The 11,623-nt window shown below is 34.5% G+C and overlaps 1 protein-coding gene across 4 annotated transcripts in view; it reads left to right on the plus strand.

Annotated features, from left to right (window-relative positions):
• The window catches only part of LOC123540763 (tumor protein D52-like), a 34,435-nt gene extending 27,771 nt beyond the window's left edge, over window positions 1-6,664 (plus strand). For all 4 annotated transcript variants that reach the window (XM_045326032.2, XM_045326031.2, XM_045326029.2 and 1 more), the window contains one exon: window positions 1,151-6,664. In XM_045326032.2, the coding sequence (XP_045181967.2) occupies window positions 1,151-1,279 (129 nt within the window). In that variant the 3' untranslated portion in view covers window positions 1,280-6,664. The remainder of the gene's footprint in view (window positions 1-1,150) is intronic.
• Window positions 6,665-11,623: the final 4,959 nt, after the last annotated feature.

Below are 11,623 nucleotides of genomic sequence, written 5' to 3' on the forward strand. Positions count from 1 at the left end.
CAGAAGATATAACACTGAATGTTAGTTGAATGTGAATGTAGCTGAATACAACAGTTTGCAGGCCATGTACATTAAAAGTTTCCATCAACATTGGTTTTCATTGAAGTTGCAGGGATGTTGAATATATATAATGGAAGTTATTGTAGGAGAACAGCAACATTGATGTGATAGCATGTTCCCATAGACTATTTTTGTATGCTGCGATCCTTACCATAGGGGATTCAATCACATGGACTTTCAGTACTAGTTGGGAAAGCAGACCTCACATAAAAGAGAATATGTTATCAAATAGAAATTTATATTTTGTTATATCAGGTGCAATATCTTTTGCCGAGTGGTTAAGGTCGCTGACTTCAAATCACATGCCCCTCACCGATGTGGGTTTGAGCCTCTCTCGGGGCGTTGAATTCTTCATGTGAGGTAGCCATCCAGCTGGCTTACGGAAGGTCGGTGGTTCTACCCAGGTGCCCGCTCGTGATGAAATAATGCACGGAGGGGCACCTGGGGTCTTCCTCCACCATCAAAGCTGGAAAGTCGCCATATGACTTATAATTGTGTCGGTGCGACGTTAAACCCAACAAAAAAAAAAAAAATATCTATCATCACTTAAAGGTCCAATACTAAGGAAAGTGAACATTTTAATTTCTTTTAAAAAGCACAGAAACTATTACATTTTATTTGAAAATGAAAGTTGGTATGTAGAAATTCGAAATAAATCGCAGTATATGTACAATTATTTTTCTATGAAGTATGAAGAAAGTTAAAAAGACCTGGGGGGTCATTCTGTCGATTCATTGAAATTTCAACATAATACACATACATTTCTTTGAGTTCCAAAGACCTTCTGTAAATTTTGACCGGCCAATCTTCATTATTTAGTGTCTTGCAGAAGTCTATGCACTGGCTGTGAAAAAAATTGCCAACTCACTTTCCCTTAGTAATGGACCTTTAAGGTTATGCTGATATCTCTAACGGTTAGGCAGATATCACTAACGGTTAGGCAGATACCGCTAACGGTTAGTCAGGGACAGGCAAGTTCAAATAACAACAGCCAAAGTATGCAACATATGTAAGGTTCAGTATGGTCCAAATTGCTTGTAGATTAGAAAACTTCTTTCTTTATGTCATTGCTATTGAAATTACTTTTCAGGCTAAAGTATCGGGTAGCAAGTCGGAAGGGAACTTCGAGGAAGCTTTACAGAGTGAAAAAGAGACAAATGGTGCAAATGGTTCCACAGCACCAGAGACACCTGCACCGGAGGAAAAAGTCCCTATGTAAACATAACGATCAAACTGAAATATGGGGCAAGGGGATAATTTAAGCTGAGTCATGGAGATGTGGTAGTGTAGATAAATTTCAGTTGAACAATGTAAAACTTCCAGATGTTACGTATTTTATTTTTAAGACAAAGAATTTGGAATATTTCTCAAAGCTGTAGAGCTTGCTGTGTAACTGTTTGCCTCACTGTGATTGTATTAACAATAACTGTTCATTATGCGCCTTGTTCAGATATGTGTCTGGTATGTGTTTAGAAGGTAAAAACATTTCAAGTGCTAACATCTTTTATGTTTTTTCGGAATTTCTTATTTTATTATGTTGGTACTTTTTAACTGGTTATATGTTACAGAATTTTTACATATGGGCATATTAATAATGAGATTTACAATTGTTAATGTTTATAAGCTGTGCAGTTTAGAACACTGTCTGGCAGGATGTACTTTGGCCTTGTGGTTTATCATGTGATAAAACATGTTTCAGAGTTCGGATATTAAATTGAATTGAAGCACAAAGGCATTTGCCTGAGTGGTTAATTATCAAAGCATTTGAACAGTAAACTTTTGTTGTCCCTTGTTTATCTGACAGACAAGCCATGTAAGAATGTCACATTAATTTCTGAATATTCTGACCACAATATTCTATTCCTTTTGTGTGTCACTACCAAAATGTGTTGCAAATAAAACTTAGTGTAATAGTAAGTGGTTGAGGGAGGGAACTTTGGCACTTTATGTAATCTGAATCTAAAAATTGGATAGTAAAAAATAATACAAAACTTTATTCAAGAAAAGAAATTATGTTGTTTCAGCTTACTGTGCATTTTCTTGAGCTTCCATTTGTAGATTAATCTTTACATAAATATGCATATATTTTCTGTATATAAGTGGAAAAGTTTGCAACGTTGAAATGTTCGCAGATTTCATGAATTAAAAAAAATCACAAAAATCTCGGCCAGCGTGACTTTCCATGTTTACTAATACACATTATAGTCAAGTGAAGATAAACAAACTTTGGCACTTTAGATTTTGAGGGATTTGTGAATATTTTCACTTGCAAAATGTCTGGAATTGGCAATGAGCAAACTTTTTGACCAGTGACCATATCAGCTTTGTTGCTTTATGCCGAAAAAACTCCTTAGATATGACATTGTTTATGTAAATTGTTTTGCGAAACACTGTCAGCTTGCCACAAACCGTAACTATTGTAAATGATGTAAATGTTTTAGTCTAGGGGCATGTTTGAGAGTAAAGATTTAGATGTTGCTTCTTACTTTGAAATATAATTTGAAATATAATTTCTCTTGCATGTTTGTGTCACATTTTGCCAGATTATTATTTTGAAATGAAAAAAAAAGAAATATGAAAGAGTCATCTAGAGAAAAAAGCTTCATTAAAAATCTAAGTAAAGATAAAAATGAACAAGAATATGCAAGGTCCCTACTTGAATAGTATTTAAAAATGAAATTGACATGTAAGACAGTATATATAATATATTTTGTAAGTAATGGTATTTTATATGCCGAGGGGTTGATAAATAGATGTGATATGATAATTTAACTGACCAAGATCCAAGGTTATATAGCAGTTTGGAATCCAGTCTCAAAATCCTAGCCTGTGATTGGTTGATTCAGGATGCAATCTTGAAATTGACCAATGGCATGACTCCATTCTGAGACTGGTCTCTACACTCAGTTTCATAACTTTGGAACCAAGACTTAGTATGAAAGGATAGCATGTTTGTGTAACAATATAATTGTTTATCTGTTTACTCTTTATTTTCTGTATTGTGATAAAGTTACATTGATACTGGTTTAAGTGAATATTCAGTTGAAATAAGAAAAATAAACAAAAAAGGGGACATTATTGTTGCTTTCTACTGCATAAACAAAAGCTTATTGGCCCATTCCAGCAAAAAAAGTTTTTGGAACAAACGTAAATTTTTTAAAGGCTTTTATTTCACCAAATATCTGTGCTCTTGAAATGAAGTCCGACGTTTTCTGTTACTAGCACTAGGGGAAAAAGAGGTTAAAACCCACAGTTGGGGCCTTCCCTTCCTAAACCTGTTTTGTTTGTTACATATTCATGAGTAATGCTTATCATAAATCGAGATATTCGACAACATTATGGCAAAACACAAAGGCAGTTACAGGTCAGGAATTCTTGATGGGATAAAGGCAACTGACTATCAGATTGTGAAATAAAGACTGAAATCTGACATTCATTTTGTTGAGCTTCCCTGTTGAGAATCACTGAAATAATATATTGAAGAATGTGTAAAAACTGATTCTCTGTACATTGACCATTTCCATTTTTTAACAAGGATAGTTGGTATGGTTTGAATATGTTAATAAGTAAAACTTAAAGCATTGTTAATGATGTATTATCCTTTTCACTAGAAACTGTATAGTTTATTTTAAAATAAATTTGTTCGTTCATTCTTTCATTCATTTACTAAAAAGAGGATTAAAGATGGAAAAAAATGAAATTTGATACAGTTTTTAAAGTAAATCGTACATCAGCACTTAACATTGTTGTGCATTGGCAGTTAGGTTGACTTAAGAGACTTATATATGGTAACTTGTCAGTGGAGTAACTGGTATGTTGTATGATTGTATTATATCCTAAGTCATTATTTGTGTTGAATTCCTGTCCTATAAATGGGTGTAAATATTTTACTTAAGTTACCATTATTGTTATCTCCTTTTGTTACTGTCTGTTTAAGAATTATTATTGACATTATATTTGTTGTGAATCACAATCAGGCCTACCTATTTTTAGGTCATGCATGGACCAAGACATTGTAAGAAAAAACAAAAAAAGAAAAGAATTGAAATACAGATAAATTAATCAATTCTTGCAATAACAAAATATTTGAGAAGTAAAGAGAGAGAAAAAAAAAACAACAGAAAATCTCTACAAAAATAAATTTTTGTGAAAAAAAATTGCCAACTTGGAAACCCTTGAAAACTGTTGGAAATTTAAAAATTACAACATAAATGAGCCGTGCCATGGGAAAACCAACATAGTGGCTTTGCGACCAGCATGGATCCAGACCAGCCTGCGCATCCGCGCAGTCTTGTCAGGCTCCATGCTGTTCGCTTTTAAAGCCTATTGGAATTGGAGAAACTGTTAGCGAACAGCATGGATCCTGACCAGACTGCGCGGATGCGCAGGCTGGTCTGGATCCATGCTGGTCGCAAACCCACTATGTTGATTTTCCCATGGCACGGCTCAATTAAACTTACATGTTTAAGATGCAAAGAATCCTGAATGTGGTAAAAAAAAAATTAGAATGTATTTTTATTAGGAAAAAGATACTTGAATGTTGGTGTACACTATTTCTGTTGTGAAACATTTATTTTGCCAAAAGTGTGAACATTGCTATGTGCATAATGTTTGTGTATTTATTGTTTACAGTGGTGTAAACCCATTGTTTATAGTGGTGTAAAACTAAGTGGTGTAAAACTAAGCTGTTACAACGTTTGCTTAGTTCTTCGATGGTGGGTATTCATAGGTAGTAGCAACTGTAGTTTCATAAATGCGATTTATTGTATTTTTATGATATATGCTTTAAGATAAAGAATTAATATTTATTGCCCGACAATTTAATGACAGAGTCTGGGGTATAGTTATGCCTCATTAACTGTTGGGATTGAGTATGTTCAAATATTTGATTGTTAGAACCTGTATGTGATATTGGTGTCATATCTATTTATATGGAGAGATAGATTCTTTACTAAACTGCATTAAAAGAGAGCTGTCTCGTTTTATATTGGGTTGAATTCTACTAAAGTTCTGTTATCATTCTGAGGAACTTTCATTATTAACAGGCACGCCCTTTAGCCATAAGCAATGTAAAAACAAAAATTCTGTGTAATACATATTTTGAAATTTTGGTCCTTTACAGTGATCTGTCCCAAATTTGAATAGTCCAGAGAAATCTCATATTGTTTTTCCAAGTCAGGTTGAAGATAGTGTTGTTATATCATTCCATGACAATACTTAACATGAATTCCTTGCTCGCTGCATGGTACTAAGTGCCACATGGTGGACCAAAATAAATCATATTCAGTACTTGTTGTTATTGATGTTGGTCTTTCAGGATCATAGAGTCCAGTAAGTTTCCCTGACTTAAGGCGAGGTGTGTTGCATGTTTCGTTACCTCCCTCAAGCAGGCTCTAAATACAAGACTGCTCAGTTGCAGTGTATGCTTCCCGATGATTTTCTATGGATTTGTTTATAGAAGTGAATACATTAATCAGTCTGCAGTTAGGTGAACATTACATAAATTAATGTCTACATTTTCAAGTAGATTCTAGAAATCTCTTGCCTTTTTCCACAGTGGGTGCTGGGATAGACTAGTTTTGAATATATATACCACCTACATTTGATTTTGTATTAACATTTATATTTCCATTCTTTGTTCTCAGATTATTTTATCTGTATATATTGTTTTTGAATTTTGAATGCTGTCTTTATATTACAATATAAGTTTCAGCAAACAGTGGTTTTAAATTAACACATTTGTTTATAATTGGGTCACCAAGTTCTTCATTTTTGCACATTATAGTGTTCCTAGTATCGTTTATGGTGTATCCACTATATAGTTGATTAAAAAAAAGCAAGTCACAAGAACATACTAGTTTTGTCTGCACTAACTTTAATGTTTAAATTTATCGACAGAAATGCCTTAAGTTGTTGGAAAATATGTCATTGTAAAATATGCCATAAATTATTTCGGTGCCACCATAAAATTAAAGTGCATGTTTCTTTGATTTACAAACACAGAGATTTATCCATTTCCAAAATTACTGTAGAACATGTGTTTAAGAAACTTACATGGACATATTAAGATTTTGACATTGAATTTAGAATTCTTGTATGGGATATAGCAATAGACATCTCATACCCATTCTCAGAGTGGGTTTATAAGAAAAGTACGAATCCCTAGTATTAATGAATTCAGTAATATTTTTCTGTAGCATATTTGGTAGGTCATTCTAGACATAATGATTTGCTTGAAAGCTGTTAACATATTTGCTGTAAACGTTCACTTTCATTTAACCCTTAGCCTGCTGCAGGCGAATTTAACAGCCTTTGCAAACAGCTTGGAACCAGATCAGACGCCGATTAAATCGGCGTCTGATCAGGTTCCAAGCTGTTTGCTACTCTGACAATATGTCTTCTAATTTTGGAGCAAATTGAATGAACTTTACAATTTTAGCAGAAGACATTTCCAGCAGACGACAATTTATCTAGCATGCTAAAGGTTAAGATAAATACATCTGTTTAGTTGGTTATTTACCTGTTTAACAAAGTAAGACTTGATATGAAGAACTTTAAAAACCTGATTGTGCAATATTGCTTATGAATAAAGTAATTTCTTATATGTATAAATGTTTGTTGTGTTTTACAATGATAACTACTTCAGATTACTTGGCCACTACTCTCTGGGTACTAAACTCTGAATTCCATTTAGGAAGCTATCCAACTGGCTTGTACAACATTGAATCTTGGAAATTATCATATATGGCCTAAATTCTGTTGGTGACTTAATACAACCATTGATTAAGAATTAAAGTATCAATTGTGTGTGTTCAGGCAACAATTATTCAGTCGTATAATCCACAGCAGTATCAATTGAAGACTGGTGTTAAAACATCGGGCTAATGTTGCATTAAATGGCTGCTGTAATAGTAAACTACTGGTTAATATTGCATGAAATGCTACAAGTTCAGTTCCATTTGTATGAAATGGTTTTCATCGTACTTATCAGAGCGATTCCAAAAGGTTAGCGCATCAGGCAGCTTATCCACAGCACAACCAGTTGTTGCAGGCGTCGCGCAAGGTTCTAGGACCTGTGCTCTTCATTATTTTTATAAATGACTTGCCACTACATAGCAGAAATTCTAAATTAAACATGTTTGAATATGACACAACAATCTCTGCTCCTGGAAAAACTGTTTCAGATGTACAAATTGCCCTCCAAGAAGATCTTACTATTGTAGAAAACTGGTGCAAAGACTGCTATGATACCAAATGCTGAGAAGACGAAAGCAATGTTTCTTTCAGCCTCCAACAAGATACATAATACTTTTGGAAGTAACAATTCCCTTGCATTTACATTAAACCAACAGTCGCTTGAAACCGTTCACGAAAAAAAACTTCTTGGAATACAAGTTGACCAAAATTTAAATTGAAAAAATCAAATTAACAAAATACTAAAAATGTGCAATTCATTACTTTATCTTTTACTAAGAATTAAAGGGAATTCCTAGTTTTTTATGTGCATCTTTCTGCGCAGCCGATACTTTCTTTGAAAGATTGAAGTGCAGCCAACATTTGTTGAAACATTTGACAGATAATCTTAAATATGAGGAATCTTGTATAAAATAACATTTTTCAATAAGTTTTATACATAATCAAATGCTGATACTGGTTTATGTTGTACTGACGTGTATCATGCCTGACATGCGACTTGCCATTTGTGGCTGTGTTTTGACAGCGCATTTTAGTGCAAAGACAGCATTGTTCATATAATGTTAGACAATTAACTTTGTATTGATAAGACAATATCTCCCTTCAGATCATTTAGTATTCAGTTATAGAAAGGATTAAACTTCTAGCAGATATAATCAATTCGGTCGAGGCCAATTTTTTGTCTAAACAGGTGTTGTATTCAAGCGGTCCTAACATACAATTTAGCCTGGTGACACATACATTTTTGGCCATTTTTATGTTCACAATACAATTATTTATACACAAGGAAAACAGGGAAACAAGAGGGTCGACCCTGGATTGCTCACCAGAGTAATATGAGCTACATGTTTCAAATGTCAAACTGATGATTTTTAGAATTTTTTTGAAAGATTTTCCGATGTACAATCAAGTAACCCCTGGGGCTGGGCCAATTTTACCCGGGGGGTCATGATTTGAACAAAGTTTGTAGAAGTCTACTAGGCAATGTTACATATCAAATATCTAAGATGTAGGCCTTCTGGTTTATTTTTAGAAAATTTTTGAAGATTTTCCTATGTAAAATCAAGTGACCTCTGGGGCGGGGTCAATTTTGACCCCAGGGGTCATGATCTGAACAAATTTTGTAGAGGTCCACTAGGCAATGCTACATGTCAAATATCTAAGCTCTAGGCCTTCTGGTTTATTTTTAGAAAATTTTGAAGATAATAATTTTCTATGTACAATCAAGTAACCCCATGGGGCGGGTCAATTTGACCCCGGGGGTCATGATTTGAACAAATTTTGTAGAAGTCTACTAGGCAATGCTACATGTAAAATATCTAAGATCTAGGCCTTCTGGTTTATTTTTAGAATTTTTTTGAAGATTTTCCTATGTAAAATCAAGTGACCCCTGGGGCGGGGTCAATTTTGACCCCAGGGGTCAAAATTTGAACAAATTTTGTAGAGGTCCACTAGGCAATGCTTCACACCAAATATCTAAGCTCTAGGGCTTCTGGTTTTTGAGAAGAAGATTTTTAAAGTTTTTCCTTTCTGTTGCCATGGCAACCAGAGTTCTGCATGGAATTCAATTCTTTGAATAATTTTTGTAGAGCTTCACCCAAGGAACATAATGAATCCTGTGAAGTTTGGATGAAATTGGCCGAGCGGTTTATGAGGAGATGTCATTTAAAGTAAAAGTTTACGGACGGACGCCGGACGGTGACTGATCCCAATAGCTCACCCTGAGCCAAAGCTCTGGTGAGCTAAAAATCTATGAAACAGTTTTTTCAAAATTTTAAACAATATTCTTTTCTAAGAGTATTTTTCATTGAAAAAAGTTCACAAAAGTGAATATGAAACAAGATTTTTTTTTCATTTGTACCCATCATTGTAATGATTATAGTATTACAAATATGACTACGATATGAAATAAGTATATAATAAAATCTGTTAAAAGAATAAACCCTATTGTGCTGTCTTGGTTCATGTTTTGTGGGTATTTATAATAAAAAGCAGAAAATTATGAAAATGTTAAACAAAACGCTAGGAATTTCAGCAACAGTGGGTATGTTCAAAACAATTTTTCACAAAAACAAGCCTGGTGACCCATTGTTTTTATTTGTTCATTGTTTTCAGCATAAATTTTCCTCTCATATATGTGAATTTGAAAAAAAATTGATGAACGGAAAAAAAAACAGGAATTCTCTTTATTCAATAAATTATGTCTTAACTTACACCCGTAATTTATTCTACAATGCCTATATTTTACCCTGTCTGGATTACTGTAGCACAATTTGGGGAAACAGCTCACAACTGCAAAATGATCTGATCGAAAAGGGCTGCGAGAATTTTACTAGACGAACCATTTGATACCCCTTCAAATGAACTCTTCAAGGAACTCCATTGGATGACTTTTCCAAAAAGAGTTGATTATAAAAAAGCTGTAACAGTCTATAAAGCATTGCAAAAGATAATAGGTAAGGGTAGATTTCTCAGAAGCACAGAACACCAAAAATACAGCCTCAGAGCCATGCATTTGCAAAGTAGGCCCACAACAAAAAGTAGCTGTAATGGAAAAATTGCTTCACGAATCTAACTAGTACATATGAATTTATGCCAAATTAGACAGAGGGGGAGGAAGTGGCAAGGGGTAAAAAAAAAGGGGGGAGGGGGGGGGGTGGGGGTGAAGGAAGTTGAAGGGGAAAGTAGAACAAGGATGAATATACAAAGGGAACAGAATCTCAAAGTTGTCCAGATATGTTAATAATCAGATAAGTTAATAATAAACTCAGATCATCACAGCAACAACTTCTTTATATTCCAAAATCCAAATTTAGAATTTTTCAGGAAATCACTAAATTATTCAGGACCGAAACTGGAATGACATTCCTTTACATGTAAAATCTTCTGCATCTAGTGCAGAATTCAAAAGAAGATATATCCAATGGAAGTTTCCTTGTTGGACAAACTGACAATTAAAATAAATCGTTTTTGTTCTGTACTGTTGATTATGTAAAACGTATCTGTTTTGTTCTTCGTTATGTAAAATGTATTACGTTGATGCCCATATGGAAGATTGCTTCTGCAAGTATGCTGCCTCGTTAAATAAAGTCTCTATTATTATTATTAAATGCCCGTTGTAACGACAAACTAATATTGCATCAAACTGCTGCATTCCTTTGCAACATCTTTTAAACAATGTTACTACATTTCTTGTGTAGGTAACAACAGTAAGCAATGTGTGAATGTATGTAAAGGTTATTTACCTTCACCACCGCATCTTTATTCCTGAATTTCTTCATTATTATATATACCATGTTACGAGTGTGACTACCGGTATAATTATCAGACCAGAGCATGTGAAAATTACATGTTTCTACGGAAACAGTGGCTGGTGAAACTATTTAACCCTTAGCCTGCTGCAGGCGAATTTAACAGCCTTTGCAAACAGCTTGGAACCAGATCAGACGCCGATTAAATCGGCGTCTGATAGGTTCCAAGCTGTTTGCTACTCTGACAATATTCTTCCAATTTTGGAGCAAATTGAATGAACTTTACAATTTTAGCAGACGACATTTCCAGCAGACGCCAATTTATCTAGCATGCTAAGGGTTAAAACATAGTTTGCAAGTAAGTTACAGTCTGCCACAGCAGAAGTAAACAAGACGAGATTATTCTCCAAATTATCCACATCTAACAAGTTTGTGTCCTTCTTGGGAACCAACTGTATCAATTGGTTGTACACATTTAAACTGGCGGCTTGTTTTCAGATAGAATACACTGATAAAATATACTTGGTACTGGCAATTTTTTATCTTTTTATAGGAAGCAGCGACTGACAAAACTGTTCTTGGATGTCCACAGGAACAATACCTATGCTTGGGATTCTAAAGCCAGACATGTCCTTTTTCAATTGAATTATTTAGGGAAATTCTGGCAGCCAAATGCCTGAAATCAGTACCAGTCCGGCCTGAATACCGACATGTAGCTTATAACGTCCCTAAAGAGCGGAAGCAATGATTACATTGTTCTAACTACATAGCTCTGATAAGTCAGTTTATATTGCAAATATTCCAGCTCTCATGTGCCCCTTGTGGCCTTACCTCCTGCACAGACAAGCACTGGTCTGAACCACAATATTCCAGACTCCAAATAGAAACATCTGTATCAAAAGTTCGGTTTGACTGCAATCGCTGTGTAACTGATGTTACTTCTGGAAGGTTGAGGACAGTGGTCTAGTAAATGTTAGGAATTTGTATAAACTAGCTGTTAGCATGGAACGGGGAAACATAATAATAAACTGGTCCAGACTTTGAGTAGTAACATCAATACTAGATGTCCACGGGCAAAATGTCGAGCCAGTCAGCTGTCAAAAGGATTAATATTTAGG

Source organism: Mercenaria mercenaria, chromosome 16, assembly GCF_021730395.1.
Source record: "Mercenaria mercenaria strain notata chromosome 16, MADL_Memer_1, whole genome shotgun sequence".
NCBI lineage: Eukaryota > Metazoa > Mollusca > Bivalvia > Venerida > Veneridae > Mercenaria > Mercenaria mercenaria.